Raw genomic sequence first — 16810 nt, 5'->3', positions numbered from 1 at the left:
CAAGATGTTATCAGAGTGTGCTCAGCTGTTGTAGGCTGTTGTAATACAAGTCTCATGTCAGGGTATATGGCTCAAGATGGCTGCAAAGCTGATAGCCGCTTTCTGCTAAAAGTCGGCTCCCAACACAGAATGAGTTCTAGGAAAGCCAGGGCTACACAGAGAAACCCTGTCCTAAACAAACAAGAAAGAAAGGAAGAAAGGAAGGAAGAAAGAAAGGAAGAAAGGAAGAAAGGGAGGGAGGGAGGGAAGAAGGAAGGGAGAGAAGGAGGGAGAGATGAAGAAAAATATGTTTATTATGCTGAATCTGTGTGCCATAGAGTTACTTCCTAGATTCATACAGTAGATTATATGTGGGCCTGGGTAGTGTGTACGTGTGTACATGTGTATGCACATGCTTTTGTGTGTGTGTTTTGTGGTACTACCAAAATTAAAGCTAAGGCCTTGTACATGCTAGGCAAAAGTTCTAACGTGCTGAATCTGCAGCCCTATTTCAGCACATTAGAAATTATTTGTTGGTGTGTGTACAAGCACATGCAAGCATGCAGACATATGGGTATGCATCTTGTGTGGCACACATGTGGAAGTAGGAGACTCCTTGGGAGATGGTTCTCTACTGTCACCTATAGGATTTGGAGATGGAACTTAGGTTCACGATTAGGATTAGGTGAGGGAAGGATTAGGTGAATACACTTTATTTATAGACAAAGTAAAATTTACTTGTGTACTAATTCAAGCCAAATTTTCCAGATCTCTGTCTTTCTTATTGTGGCATCTTTTCTTTCTCATTTGGTTTTACAACTTAGATGAGCCATCCAAAAAGGTGATTAACATTCCTCTAATTGCAGTTACTTTGTGTAAACATTGTATTGTTTAGGTGTGACTTTGTTTTGGTTGTTGTAACCTATTTTAAAAGCCAACCTTTTACTTAGAAGAGATAGCTTTTTAGCATTCACAGCCATAACTGACATGGTTGGCTACTTTTCCTATCAGTTATATTTATGCTTTTAGATGCCACTTACTGCATTGCATTTAAAATCATTTGGCCTTATACTGCCAAAACTTTAATGTTTTTTATGTAAATTATATTTTACAGACCCTGTGCCAGAAGTGAAAGAAGAGAAGCTGCAGCTGCAGGAGCAGCCTCAGCAGCAGGAGCAGCCTCAGCAGCAGGAGCAGCCTCAGCAGCAGGAGCAGCCTCAGCAGCAGGAGCAGCCTCAGCTGCAGGAGCAGCCTCAGCTGCAGGAGCAGCTACAGCAGCAGGAGCAGCCTCAGCTGCAGGAGCAGCTACAGCAGCAGACACAGCAGCAGGAGCAGCCTCGGCTTCAGGAGCAGCCACAACAGCGGACACAGCAGCGGACACAGCAGCGGACACAGCCACAGCCGCTCGTGCAGTCAATGCTACCACCAAAAGCACACTTTGGAGCTGTGGAAGAAACCTTTAGAATTGTTAAGGACTCTCTGAGTGATGAGGTTGTTCGAGCCACACAAGCTGTCTATCAGTTTGAACTTTCAGGTGAAGACTGTGTCTCATGATCTGGAGCTTTTAGGAAGCAGGGGGGACACTTTTTGTTAGAAGAAAACCAGCCTTTAGTACCTAGATAGTTAGCTATATCTAGGGCTATGGAATATAGATACTCAAAAACAACAAGTAACTATCAATTTATATTTTTTGAGTTAAGATTTGTTTACATGGAAACATATATAGAATACATTGTCATGGCATATACTTTCAATGTTAAATAATTGCTTGGCGTATATAATAGAAACATCCTACATAAATGGACAGGTACTGTACAGGTAACATAGAAGTGATGTAGAGGTAAAATACAATAGTTTATCAGTTGTGGATAGCTATCCATTTTTATCTTTGACTTAGGTCAGTCTGAATTCAGTCTAAAACCTCTACATATGAGCTGGGTGCGGTCACACACCCCTTTAATCTTAGCATTCCCTGGTGCAGGGGAGGGGTCAGCAGAGGCAGGTAAATCTCTGTGAGTTTGAGGCCAGCCTAGTCTACAGAGTGAGTAGTCAGGGCTACATAGAGATACTTTGTCTCAAAAACCAAACCAATACAAAGTCCTCACGTTTTCCTATAATAAAAGTAACATGGACTAATGGTAGTTTCAAGAGCTACTTTAGTTCTGTTATGTGCAAACTTTGTCCCCCTTTATGCTGTTCTCTGTCTAATTGTAAGTGGACCTTCGTCCTTTTTGTTTCTGAGCTCATGGTCTGCTGCTTCTTATATTTTGCTGATGTCCTAAACTTGCTGAAGCCTCTGTGCTTATGCCGTGACCTCTTGTCAAAGGCTTAGTTCTGGATGACTCAAACTGCCTGGTTTTCCCAGAGCTGCATCAAGGCTACCAAATCTTGTTAGATAAAAACCAAAGCAGTAACATCAGCTGGACTGGTGGACTCCTCTGTTATCCCTCTTCACATAGGGCCACGCAGCACCTTAGACTTCTCTTTTGTCACCTTACTGCCTCATTTCCCACAGCAGATTGTTTTCAGAAACCTGCAAGTAGCAATGACTTCAGCTTTCTGTCATCAGACGTACATAAATCGGCCGTCATAGGCCCTCCTCTTCCTCCCAGGTAGATGGAGCTTAGCTCCCAGCAGTGCCTCTCCAGCTTAACTAACTATATGTAGACCCTTCCTTACATGTAGAGTTTGATCCAGTCAGTCGGGGTTGGATCTGACGGACAGTAACAGCGAAGTAGTCCATGGGTGACACTAGCAGTATCCGAGTTACAGATGTCGTCTCCTCTGGCCTCCTCAGGAACTGCTCTGCTAACTGTGCCTTTGATTCAGCTTGTGTACATGCAGCCTCCTTTCCAGTGGTTATTTTAATGTTCTCAACTATATTCTATCTTTAGAACAAAATGTAACAATAACCTCAGACCATGCTCCTGTCTTTTTCTTTCAGAGTCACGCATGCTTTTATCTGAAGCCCACTCTATGGAACATAGTTTTCCATATGTTTCCATAGTTTCGCTCCAGTTTTCTTTGTTCCCCAGGGTTTGTTTTCCCAATGGTCCTAGCTGAGGGCTGTGTACCAGTGGGTTTGTTAGTCCTCCCTGTTGCTCTTCCACAGAATCCAAGGTGCTTGGGCACTTCTTCCTTCTGGAAATGCCTGCTTTTCTTGGCTTCCTCTTTAATAGCCTCTGTTTTCTTCTCCACTGTCTGTCTACAAACTGAAGAACTCAAGTGTTGCATCTGATAAACCTGAGCCGTTTCCTTTGCCCCAGCCCTTCCTAAGCACTGCTGTAAGTTCTGTGTGAATCTCACGACTCCAGCTTTGCTGGCCCTATCAGCACACCCACCTCTGTTTCCTCTGTGGAGAAGAACCTGGCTTTTCTTTTTGTTACTGAACGATCTTCAGAACCTAGCACAGTGCTTAGACCATAGTAAGTACTGAGTCTGATGGGAGCCTGAGGATTTTAGCCAGGACAGCATGTTAGGAGATTATTACAACTGTAGTAATACAGTCAATACAGTTGGGAATTTTCACATATCTGGCTGCAGGTGAAGATGGTGGTACCTGGTTCCTTGATCTGAAGAGTCGAGGCGGGAAGGTTGGGCACGGAGAGCCCTCTGACCGGGCAGACGTGGTGATGAGCATGGCCACTGAGGATTTTGTCAAAATGTTTTCAGGTGAGTTTTCAACTCTCTTAGTTCACTTGTTTCAGTTGGAAAATTTTGGATATTCTACTTGTTTCTTTTCTAGATAATCAAGGTTCAGAAACATTCCCAGCAGTGGGAGCACTCTGTGCTGAAAAGCACATGGTCTTGGGAGGCCGCTCTTAGGCTGCCTCTGTCCCACCTCTACCTCATCTGACAAATGGGAGACTGAGGTAGAGCTCTCTTGTCACCAAGAAGCTAATGATGTAACATTGGAAACAGAGAATAATCCACAAGGATTGCTAAGTAGTCTTTATTCTACCCGAACTAAAGTACTGTATTTTCAAAGTGTAACCACTGGAGGCTAGCCGTCAGCAGTACCTCACTCCTGCCTCACCAGATGCCATAAAGCAGACAGGAGACAGGAGTCTCTTGTGCCCTGGTACCCTGCTTTTGTGGGATCTCTATCTCAGGGAATCTCGCATGATTTTACATTCTGCCCAGTTAGCTCTAAAAGTGCCAAAATAATTTTAAGGGTGATTGTTCTATTTTCTTCTATTAGAATACTATTCAAACAGGTAAGTTAACACAAATTCTAAAAATTAGCAACAATACTCTGAACTAAGGCATTATAATATTCTAACCTAAAAATATTACATGTAATGAAATACAAAGTACCACTCATATGTTTACTTTTCTTAAATCTTGTTAAATGGTATCTAAGTATATTCTGTGCCCTCTAAGCCCCCTTTTCCAGTTCTAATAAGGGATGCTAGTGGTCTACACTGTACATGAGGTAGTTTGTGTATGATGTCTCAGTGACTAAAGTGGAACTTGTGTGTGTGTGTGTGTGTGTGTGTGTGTGCTCTCTAGACGTGTGTGCTCTCTAGGTGTGTGTGCTGTCTAGGTGTGTGTGCTATCTGTATGTGCTCTCTATGCATGTTCAGGTGCAAATGCACAAGCATATACACACATGTAGAAGCCAAATGAGGACGTCTGGTATCCTGGTCTACTATGCTTTTCCATATTCCCTTCTGACATGGGCTCTCCTGAATCCTGGAGCTAGGCTGGCAGATAGCAAACCCTGGCAATCCTCCTTTCTCAGATCCCCACTATGATGGAGTTACAGGCATGTGTGTAGACACACTCAGCTCTTTACTGAAGTGTTGAGGATTTGAACTCAGGTCTTCAAGTGTGTGCAGCATTCTTACTCACCAAACCATCTCCCTACCCACTTTAACTTTTACGGTAGTATTAAGTGTTTACCGAACAAAACTAGAGAAAGCAACTTAAAAAAAACATTTTTTTACTACACCATTGAAAGGACAACCATCAATTCATTTGGATTAGCATCTTATACGCATATATTTATGTCCATAAACATATATATGTATATATATGTTTATAAAAGCAAAATTATATCATTATTATATTTGATCTTTTCAAATTGTACATTATATCATTTTAATTAATTTTTGCCTCCAGTCATTTATAGCAGTTTAGAATATCAAAATCTATTTTTTTAAGATTTATTTATTTTATGTATATGAGTACACTATCATTGTCTTTAGACAACAGAAGAGGATATTGGATCCCATTACAGATGGTTGTGAGTCACCATGTGGTTGCTGGGAACTGAACTCAGGACCTCTGGAAGAGCAATCAGTGCTCTTAACCGCTGAGCCATCTCTCCAGCCCTCAAAAACTATTTTTTAAGCTGGGCAGTGGTGGTGCACACCTTTAACCCCAGCACTCTGGAGGCTGAGGCAGGTCGATCTCAAGAGTTTGAGGCTGCTGGGTCTATTAAGTGAGTTCCAGGACAACAAGGGCTACACAGACAAACCCTGACTTGAAAAACCAAACCAAACTAAACCCCTATATTCTTATTTGAGATTAAGCAGCATTTTGATACATTTAGTGATCAGTAAATGTTTGTTTGTTTGTTGAGACAGGGTCTCTATGTATTCCTGGCTGTCATGGATCTTGTGATGGAGATCAGGGATCGGCACTGAATTAAAGATAATCAATGCCTCCTAAGTACTGGGATTAATGGTGTGTACCACCATACTCAGCCTAATGTTTGGTAAAAATGAATCATAGATTTTTTTTTAATTAAGGACAGTTTCGATTACAAACACATTATGTTGGTCAAGGTGGTACATGCTTATAATCTAAGCACTTGGGAGGCTAAGGCAGGGAGATTGAGAATACAAGGCTCTGTGTAGTGAGTTTGAAGTCATTCAGAACTATTTAATAAGATCCTGTCTCAATAAACAAAATGAAACAAAAGGCATTGACAGTGTCTAATCTGAATAAATTAAATATACTTAATAACTATTGTGTAATTGCTGTGGTTTAAGAATGCATTTAGGTGCTGTAAATATGGCTCAGTGGTTCAAAGGACTGGCTGCTCTGTCAGAGCACAAATCTGTGGCTGACAAGTTTCTCTGACTCCAGTCCCAGGAGATTTGACACCCCCTTTTCTGGCTTTGCAGGCACTATATGTACATGTTTCACAGACATATATGCAGGCAAAACCCCATACCTATAAAATAAAAATAAGTAAATCTTAAAAAAAATCATTTTCATCATTTTATAGAGGTGGTGACTGAGACTCTGATAAATTAAGTAATAATCCCAAGATGAGATATTGACTGAGTAGATGTTGGAGCTAGGATATGAATCCATATGTCTCCATAATTATCTCTAAACTTTATTATTTATGTGTGCGAAGGTGCTGGGTGGCTAGGGTGTGGGGGAGCATGTGCATGCCACAGCAAACTGGTGGAGGTCAGGATAATTTTGTAGAGTAAGTTCTCGGTGTTTAACTTAGGTTGTTGGGCTTGAACAGCAAAGACCTTTACCTGCTAAGCCATCTTGAAGGCCACTTTTGACTGACCTTCTAATCAATGGACAGGACCTCACGTAGTCCAGGCTGGCCTGGAAAACTGTATAGCTGAAGATGACTTGAACTAACCCTCCTGCACACCTTCAGAGCTGGCAGCCCCACTCATGGCTCAGTGGCTGCTTGAACCTTTCCTTATACATAAGCTTGAGCCCATGGGCTTTCTGTTTCTTTTATGAGTGTGCTCTTGCATTTGCTAGAGTCCCCCAACTCATGAGTTATGGGAGGCTCATTTAGACTGGGAACATCCTGCCTTTGTCCTTGCATTGTACTTATGAATGTCTTCCTTATATGGATACAGCTTAGACCTTGGAGCCTAAGATGTCTCTTTTAGAGATCACAGCCATTTCTATGTCTATTTATCTAGAAGCACATACACTGTAAATACAAAAACCTAAAATAACAAATTTCTCTCTGTGGCCAGTAGAGGTCACTGTGTAGCAAAACAGGAAGTAATAAACTGTTGATGGGTTCGATGGCACATACTTGTAATCCCAGTTTGTTAGGGAACTGAGGCAGGCTGATTGCTTGACCTAGAAGTTTGTGGCCAGTCTGGACAACAAGGTGAGGTCTCTATCATTAAGAAAAAAGGAAAGCAAATAAATTGTTTAAGACTAGCTTATTGACGGGCGGTGGTGGTGCACACCTTTAATCCCAGCACCTGGGAGGCAGAGGCAGGAGGATTTCTGAGTTCTAGGCCAGCCTGGTCTACAGAGTGAGTTCCAGGACAGCCAGGGCTACACAGAGAAACCCTGTCTTGGAGAAAAAAAAAAAAAAAACCAACAACAAACAAAACAAAACAAAAAGACTACTTTATCTGAGGAAGGGTACATATATTGAGTACATTGTGATTAGTAACTTTCTTTGAAAGTTTGTTTTTCCTCTATCAATATTGTTTGGGTAAATTTTTTGAAAAAATATTTTTACCTTGTTCACATTGGTGTTTTGACTGCATGTATGTCTGTGTGAGGGTGTCAGATCCCCTGGAATTGGAGTTGTACACAGTTGTGAACTGCCATGTGGGTGCTGGGAATTGAACCCAGGTCCTCTGGAAGAGCAGCCAGTGCTTTGAACCACTGAGCCATCTTTCCAGCCCCCTCATTTTGGTAAAATTTTATACTCTAAAATTTATTAAAATAAATGAACATGATTCTTAATATATTTTTAGAGTTAGTCATCTACCAACAAGCTTGACTGTTGGCAGTATTTATTATTTTGGAAAATTCTCCTTCTATAGTCAGTTCCTATTTCCATCCAGTCCATAGCAAAATATTATTGCTTCCTGTTTTTCCATTCTTTTGTTTGTTTTGTTTGTTTTGTTGTTTTTGTTTTTTGTTTTCCAAGACAGGGTTTCTCTGTATAGCCCTGGCTGTCCTGGAACTCACTCTGTCAGAAATCCACCTGCCTCTGCCTCCCAAGTGCTGAGATTAAAGGCATGCGCCACCACTGCCCAACTCCATTCATTTTTTATAAATGGAATAAAAGTGTATAGTATTATGCATCTGGCTTTTTTCAGCTTAAGGCTTTAAGATTCATTTATGTATCAGTAGTTTTATTCTCCTTGTTGCATATTTAGTCATATGGCTATACCATATTATTTTCTTTTTCAGACAGGTAGCCCAGGCTGCCCTCAAATTTGATGTATAGCTGAGGTTGGCCTTTAACTCCTGAGATTCTTGTTTTCACCTCCAAAGTGCTGGATTACAGACACATGCCGTCATGCCCTCACAGCACACACTGTTTAGCATTCATCGACTGGCAGGCTGTGGAGCTGGAGACTGTTGTTCTGTTTTGGGCTATTCTGTGGTGGTATCGTCATTCCCATTTCCCCAGGGAATGTAAGACTTTGTTGCTTAATTCTTGCCCCTGACAGCACTAGGGTTTAGTTCTGTTGTTTTTAAAAAATGATTACCATCCTACAAGAATCTTAAAGTTTTGGTTTCTATTTCCCCAATTGCTAATGGTATCGAACCTTTTAAAAAAAAATGTGCTTATTGGTTATCTGTGTAATGTCTTAGAGAAATGTTTATTCAGTCCTTCTTTTTACAAGTTTTAGTATTATGTATATGGGTATTTTGTTTGCATGTATGTCTGAGCACCACTTAAATGCCTGGTGCCCATGGAACCAAAGGAAGGTATCAGATCCCCTTGAAGTGTAGTGGAGTTATAGACTGTTGTGAGCTCCCATGTGGTTGCTGGGGAACAAACTCAAGTTTTCTAGAAGAGCAGCAAGTGCTCTTAGCCACTGGGATAGCTCTTTAACTCCCCCCTTTAAATTGATTTGTGTTTTGTCCATGAATTTTAAGAATTATTTTTATATATCAAGGTATATTGTATGCAAATACTTCTGGTTTTTTATTCACTTTCTTTTTAAAGATTTGTTTATTTTCTGTGTATAAATGCATGAACTCCTGCATGCCATAAAGGGCATCAGATCCCATTACAGATGGTTGTGATCTGCCTTGTGGGTGCTGGGAATTGGACTCAGGTCCTCTGGAAGAGCAGCCAGTGCTCTTAACCATTGATCCATCTCTTCAGCCCATCATTCATGTTCTTGATGGTGTATTTGTGTATTTTGAAGTAACATTTAAAAAATTTTGATAGGAGTATACATTTACATTTTTGTTGTTGCTTGTTCTTTTAGTGTTGTATCCAAGACTCCCTATCAAACTTAAGGTTACAAAGCTTTACCATTTGTATTAGTTACTTTCCTGCTGGTAAATGTGATAAAATGCCATGGCCAAGGCAACTTACACAACGAAGAGTTTATTTGCATTATGGTTCCAGAGGAAGTGTCCATGGCTAAGGCAAGGCAGCAGGTGCACAGAAGCTGAGAGCTCACATCACAGCTGCACATGGCGGGGGGGGGGGGCAGGGGGAGAAGGGAGGCAGCGAGTGGGATTAGACAGAGCTATAAATTCTTCCTCCAGCAAGCTTCCCATCTGACGAATTCTGTACCCTCATACCTAACCAACACCACAAATTGGGAACCAGGTATTCAAATATAGGAGCCTACAGGGGATGTTTCCATTTAACCCATAATATCTCTGTATTAAGACTTTAAAATTTTACTTCATACATTTAAGTCTAGAACCATTTTGAGTTAATATTTTACAGTATATGTGTGAGAGAAGAGAAGGTGAGGGGTGTGTGTGTGTGTGTGTGTGTGTGTATGAAGTGCATGGGTGTGTATGCCATGGCACTTCTGTGGAGGTAGTGAACAACTTTGTAGATTCTGTTCATTCCTTGAACCTTTATATGGGTCCTGAATATTGAACTCGGGTCACTAGGTTAAGTCATGTCTTTAGCCTCAATATTGTTATTTCTTTATTATTATTATTAATCTCCAAAAGCATTGATTATTTTAGTTTTTTTAACTGTGTTTTGAACTTGCATATGTCACAGAGCTGAGAGATGGGATAAGTCACCAATGTAACAAACAGATGTTGTTCCTATAGGAGATATGAGCAATGTCTAAACTGGCAGAATGTTAGAAGTCACAAATGGTAGTTGGGCATACATGAAGCACTGTCATATGAGCTGTGTAACTTTGGCCAAATTAAAATCCTCTTTGAGCCTCAGTTTTCCTATTAACATTGTGCTTCAGATTAAACTGACAGTGAATTAATAGTAAAAAGAAAAAAGAAAGGTATTTTTCTCTATAGACTATTTTGTTTTGTTTTGTTTTGTTTTTTCAAGACAGGGTTTCTCTGTGTAGCCCTGTTGTCCTAGAACTTGTTCTGTAGACCAGGCTGGCCTTAAACTCAGAGATCCACCTGCTTCTGCCTCCCAAGTGTTGGGATTACATAGCTATAATTCTATTTGTAATGCCTACATTTCTCTGGTTGAAAAATGATAACATGAACTTTTGTGTTCATAGACTATACTTAAAAAATAATTTCTTAAATAGTGTGTATGTGTGTGTGTCTGTATGTGGGTATGCCATGTGTGTATAAGCATCCTCAGATACCAGAAGCATCAGATCCCCTGGAACTGGAGTGATGGGCATTTGTAAGCCACTGGACATAAATACTAGGAAACAAACTCAGATCTTCTTAACGGCCTCTTAATCACTGAGCCATATCTCCATCCCTACATATATTATGCTAAAAAATAAAAATGTTTAGTATATTTGTTTCCATGTTTATGAGTACACATGTTCAGGTACCACTGTGCAGAGATGTCAGAGACATCCTTGGGTGTCAGCCCTCACCTTCCAGCTTTAGACAGGGTGTCTTTGTTATTCATTACTGTATATGCCATGCTAGCTTTCCACAAGCTTCCATGGCTTCTCCTGTCTCTGCCTCCCATCTCAAAGTAGGACCAGTAGAATTGCAGGTGTGCACTATAGTGCCCAGCTTTCCCTGGGCTCTGAGGATTTGCAGTGAGATACTAACACCTGCGGAGTAAGTGCACACTGAGCCATCTCCCCAGCTCCTAACCACTGTATAGTTAATGGTCTTCATTGTTTGTCTTGACACAATGTCACTGTTAAGCTCAGGCTGGCTTTGAACTTATGATTCTCCTGACTCAGCTCCCAAGCGCTGTGGTTACAAGATGTATGCCGCCATGCCCAGCTTAATAATCATTTGTAAATATTTTGTACATTTTTATACCATTTGATTTTTTAATTTAAACTTGAAGTAGTTAAAGAGTTTAATGAGCTATAACAGATTGGAAAATTAAATAACATAGTATTTGCCTACCAGAATTCATTGGGGGCTATGTTTCTTTACTACTGTAACCGGCATATGCATAAATGTAGCATCTTTAGCTTCTTGCCATTACTTTCTGCTGACTGTTTCTTATGTTATCTTTTGTATTGTAGGGTACTGTTGACATCCAAGTCAGGAAGTAAGATTCCCTAGATAGTAATATGAAGAACTGTGTAACATCTTTGTGCTCTGGGATTTATGTAACTCTGGGACTTCTTCCTAGAGTGTGTGTTCTTCAAGTAGCATATTCCTTAGGAGACTAATGCTGCTTTCTCTGTCCCATTTCTCGTTTTAGGTAAATTAAAGCCAACCATGGCATTTATGTCAGGAAAGTTGAAGATTAAAGGAAACTTGGCCCTAGCAATCAAATTGGAGAAGCTAATGACCCACATGAATTCCAGACTGTGAAGGACAGGAAGTACCAATGTTGACTCTTCTCCTCAGAAGTAAAAAGCTTAGCAGTTAGAAATCTGTTGCCTCCCCCACTGTCTTATAAGGACATATACATTTGTTCTGGAAAAAAAAGTAGAATTTCTGTATCTATAAGACTTGAAATTGTAACTAAAACAACTAACCAATCAAGTACAAGTTTAATTAAGTGACATCCTAATATATTGTGGTTTTTCCCCAATTTCCCCCTCTATGCCTTTATTTCATTCATTACCTTCTTGCAAAAAGTATGTATCATGAACAACCAATTGGTATCAAGCAATAAAATTAGCTGTTTACAAAACTTCTTATGTAAAAATAAAGCTACTTTATCTCCACAAATACATTTGGGTGAGAGTTGGGTGAGGGACTGCAGTATCATTTCTTTCTGTAGCCCTGACTGGCTTGGAACTCACTCACCCTGTAGACCAGGCTGGCCTTGAACTCACAGAGGTCTGCCTGCCTCTGCCTCCTGAGTGCTTGGATTGAAGATTTGCCCTACCACTACTGGCCTGTTTTTTTTTTTTTTAAGGACTTTTGTTTTGCCTGGCAGTGTTTTATAGACTTTTATAGACTTCAGTGCATAATACCTGCAAGCAGAATTTTGTTTAACTTACAAGCATTTTATATTATTGATACTATTCTTGATATCTTAAAATTTTTAGCTTTTCCTTTTTTTTTTTTTCCAAATGAGTTAACCCAACTGGCCTTAAACTCAGGTCAGTCCTCCTGCCTCAGCTTTCTTAGTGCTATTATTATAGATATGAGATACAATGCCTGGCTTTATTGAGTTTTCAAGTGCTAACATACAAAAATATAATTAATGTGAGTATGCCTTATGCCCTGAAGTAGTTATACCTACTTATTACCTTTAGCAGCTTCTGAAAAAACAGATTCTTTAAATCATGTTATCTTCAAATAAAGGTGAATTTATCTCTTTTTTCCATTCTATGTGCCTTTTATTTATTTTTTCTCATCATATTGCACTGATCCACCAATATAATGGTGAATACTAAGAACAGATACACCAATCTGAGGAATAAAGTAAGACCTGCCTCAAAAATAGAACAATACAAAACAAAACCAATTTTATTTAATACATAAATCACTATGTAATTTATTCACTAAATACATAATACAATGTTTTCCCCCTAGAGTTAAGCAACCATCATCACAATAAATTAGAACCTTTAAAAAAAAATTACCTTTCCCTCTCCCTCTATCCCTTCTTTCTTTTGTATCCTGTGTGGAGTCAGTGAATGACTTTTGGGGACTCAGTTCTCACCTTCCACTGTGTGGGTCCTCAGAATTGTACTCAGGTCATCAAGCTTAGAGGCAAGTGCCTTTACCTACTGAGCCATATTGTAGGCCCCAATCAGAATGTTTTATCACCCTTCCCCAAACATATACTTCAATGTATGTCCCCTATCAACCAAAGACGTCAGTCCTATGCAACTTCCCCTTGCTACTGACTCACCTGTTCCGGATGTCTGTGGAGAGTCACACTTCACCTCCTTCCTAATAGGCTTCCTTCGCTTGCTGTAATATTCTCCAGGTTTATTCATGCCATATAGATGTCAAATTTTGTTTGATATATTTGTTACATTGACATGCATTTGGGCGTTTACCATAAGTTACTTGAAACCCTGTTGTGCCCTATCGTCTTTGGCTGACTCAAACCTTCCCAGGAATTCATGCCAGGTATAATGGTTCTGCTAAAATTCTGCTCTCTATAGTGGTTTATGATATAGTCCACTTGTTTTTCATACCTATGACTCAAACCAAACATACTTGACAACTACTAACCAAAATTAAAACAAAAACAACAAACCTAATAAGACACCATCATAGAGTCTTGGAAAAAAAAAAATCTCTTTGCTAATGTTTTCAAAAACCACCCAATCTGTAACCTGTCCTTGGACCTAATGAACAAACACAGTACCAAAGATATCATTTCTTTTTAAAAATTATTTAATTTCATGTTTATGAGTGCTGTATATATGTGTACCGTGAGTGTGCTTGGTGCCCGTGGAGGTTAGAAGAGAGCATCAGGTTCCTGGAACAAGTTACAGGTGGTTGTGAGTCAGCATGTGGGTGCTGGAACCAATTGTAGGTCTTTTGCATGAGCAGTAAGAGCCCTTCACCACTGAGCCATTCTTCAGCCCCAATTTCATTTCTTTCTTTCTGCTTCTTTCTTGCCCACTAGTTAAGTGTCCTGCTCTCTCCAGATGTGTTAGCCACCTGTCAGCACCTCTAACCTTCTTGGTTATACACCTAGAAGTTAGCAGATCTTGGAGTTCAAGACCAGCCTGGGACAGAACAAATTCTAGGTGAAGAAAAGCTTAAATACAGGCATGGTGGTGCACACTTTTAATCCCAGCATGCAGGAGACAGAGCCATGCAGCTCTCTGAGTTCAACGATAATCTACAGAGCAAGTTCCCTGACAGCCAAATTTAGGCAGTGAAAGAATTGGAAAACAGAAAGCTGGTAATAGAATAAAGGGGGCCATGTTCCAGCCCCAGCAAGCAGCAGAACCTGGCAGCTTCAGGCATGTGGCTCTGGCTTTTGATCTAGAATAGAAGGGACTACTGTGACAATTGATGCTGGTTAACTGGAGCTAAGAAAGCAGTGATTAAGAAGAGACCAGCAGCTGGGCAGTGGTGGCGCACACCTTTAATCCCAGCACTTGGGAGGAAGAGGCAGGCGGATTTCTGAGTTCGAGGTCAGCCTGGTCTACAGAGTGAGTTCCAGGACAGCCAGGGCTATACAGAGAAACCCTGTCTCGAAAAACCAAAAACAACAACAACAACAACAAAAAAAAAAACAAAAAAAAACCAACCAACCAAACAAACAAAAAACCCCCAAAAAAAGGCTGTGGAAAGGAACTCTAAAAACATGAGTTCGAAAATATATAATTTCTCAACTCTGCAAAAATATAAGAATGCAGTATCAACTGTATAGGAGCTTCACAGATCTAAAGGAACAAAGATACTGAGGAGATAAAGAGAGAGATTTAGGGAGTGGTGAAAGGTGAGATGTCTCCCAGCTAAATTTTTTTGTTGTTGATGATGATGATTACAAATGCAGGGAGCTAATTTAGGTCCAGGTGTGGTCGTTATGCTAATCTCAGGATAAGACCCCACCCAACTAAATTTACAAAGACAGGCATATCTCTGAATTCTTTTGCAATGTTAAAAAAAGAAACAAAATGTACTTGTCCTTTTCCTAAGAGTCAAGGGGCTAAGGTCATGAAATGCTGATTCATGGGGTGGTCAAGAGGGAACTCGGAATAAATAAATAAATAATAAATAAAATAAATAAAGGAATTGATATGTAAGTAAAAAATGGGATTTTGGTCTGCCGGAGGTAAGCTAACAAAGCAATAACAGTTCTTATCTAGAATGTTTTCTTTTTTTTTTTTTTTTTCTTTTTTGGTTTTTGAGACAGGGTTTCTCTGTGTAGCTCTGGCTGTCCTGGAGCTCACTCTGTAGACCAGGCTGGCCTCGAACTCAGAAATCCACCTGCCTCTGCCTCCCAAGTGCTGGGATTAAAGGCGTGCGCCACCACTGCCCGGCTAGAATGTTTTCTAGAGTGAGAGCTGAACTATCTGGAGATCTCTGGAGAGCAAACACAGCTCTTCAAGAATTATTTTCTGGACTGGAGAGATGGCTCAGTGATTATGAGCACACTGACTGCTCTTCCAGAGGTCCTGAGTTAAATTCCCAGCAACCACATGGTGGCTCACAACCATCTGCAATGGGGGTCTAATGCCCTCTTCTGGTGTGTCTGAAGAGAGCAATGGTGAATACGTAAATAAATAAGTCTTAAAAAAAAGTTGTTTTTTTTTTTTCTAACAGGATTTCTGATTTTACTTGGAAAATCCATGGAGATTGAATACAGCTCTTTTAGAATTTTCATGGGTCTTTTAGAGTTTTTTTTTCCTAACAGAATTTTGTCAGAAATTCTAAATTACTCCGCCAAGCGTTTAGAATGTTTTCTAGCAGCTATCCAGAGAAGGCTGTCTGAAGAGCGAACACAGCTCTTTTAGAATTTTTTCTGGCTTTTCTGATTTTGATCAGAAAACCCAAGAATTACTTTTAGAAGTTTTGTAACAGGATTTTTGATTTGGTCAGAAGATCCAAGACTTTTTTTTTTTTTTTAATAGTAGTTTTTCTTACTTTGGTCAAAAGATCTATTGAGCTATCCAGAGAGCTTTTAGAATTATTTACTAGCAAAGAGAAAGCAGAAAGCTAGCTGTCTCAACCAGAGAGTTTTTTCTTTCTTTCTTTCTTTCTTTCTTTCTTTCTTTCTTTCTTTCTTTCTTTCTTTTGAATAGCAACAAAAAGCTGAAAAGAGCAGAACATACATAGAGCGAGAAAGCATTCTGGAATGCCATTTTGGACCCATGATTTGAATTTGAGTCGTTTGTTTTCAGTACTTCGAGACACTATTCTCTCAGGAACTTGGACCTAGCCAAGGCTGGTCCTTGGCACATTTTTGTTTTGTTTTGATTTTTTTTTTTTTTTTTTTTTGAGACAGGTTTTGTGTGTATGTGTGTGTGGCCTTGCCTGTCCTGGAACTCACAAATGATTTTTAACAGATGAGTAATATTTGCATTTTCATTATTCATTACCTCTCAGGGGAATCTGGGCTGCTTCCACATCTTAGGATACTGTGATACTGACACCTCTTTAAGACTTTGTCTTTTGGACACATACCCAGAGGTGAGATCACTAGTTCATATATTTTAACTTTTTGTTTTTTGAAGATTAGCTATGTTGTTTTGGATAGTGGCTGCCCCTTCTTATATCAGCAACATATAAGGATTCCAATTTCTCCACAGGAGCACATTTTAGGAAGATGTAGAAATTAACTATGTAAGGCATTTTGCTTTACTTCATGTAGATTTCACTGAGTCAAAGCATTTACATAAATGTTTTTATTTAGCTCAGACCAGAGTGTTGATAATGTACAAGTTTAAAATTGTCATCAACCTGCGGGGCTGGGGAGGTGGTTTAGCTTTGGGGAGGACTCAGGTTTGATTCCCAGCACTTACATGGCAGCTTACAAAGGTCTGTAACTCCTGCTCCAGTGCCTTTTCTGACGGCAGTGGGCCATCCTGCATATGGTACACAGACATAT

General features: G+C 39.9%; 1 protein-coding gene across 1 annotated transcript in view; it reads left to right on the top strand.

Moving 5' to 3' along the window:
* Hsdl2 (hydroxysteroid dehydrogenase like 2) overlaps window positions 1-12613 on the top strand; it is a 39936-nt gene extending 27323 nt beyond the window's left edge. Inside the window, exons 9-11 of the mRNA XM_034504002.1 lie at window positions 1094-1513; window positions 3523-3651; window positions 11534-12613. Coding sequence (XP_034359893.1) covers window positions 1094-1513; window positions 3523-3651; window positions 11534-11646 — 662 coding nt within the window. The 3' untranslated portion in view covers window positions 11647-12613. The remainder of the gene's footprint in view (window positions 1-1093; window positions 1514-3522; window positions 3652-11533) is intronic.
* Window positions 12614-16810: the final 4197 nt, after the last annotated feature.

This window comes from Arvicanthis niloticus, chromosome 5, assembly GCF_011762505.2.
Source record: "Arvicanthis niloticus isolate mArvNil1 chromosome 5, mArvNil1.pat.X, whole genome shotgun sequence".
In the NCBI taxonomy this organism is placed as follows: Eukaryota; Metazoa; Chordata; class Mammalia; order Rodentia; family Muridae; genus Arvicanthis; species Arvicanthis niloticus.
The sequence above is the reverse complement of the archived record's forward strand: the minus strand, read 5'-3'. Positions and strand labels throughout refer to the sequence as shown.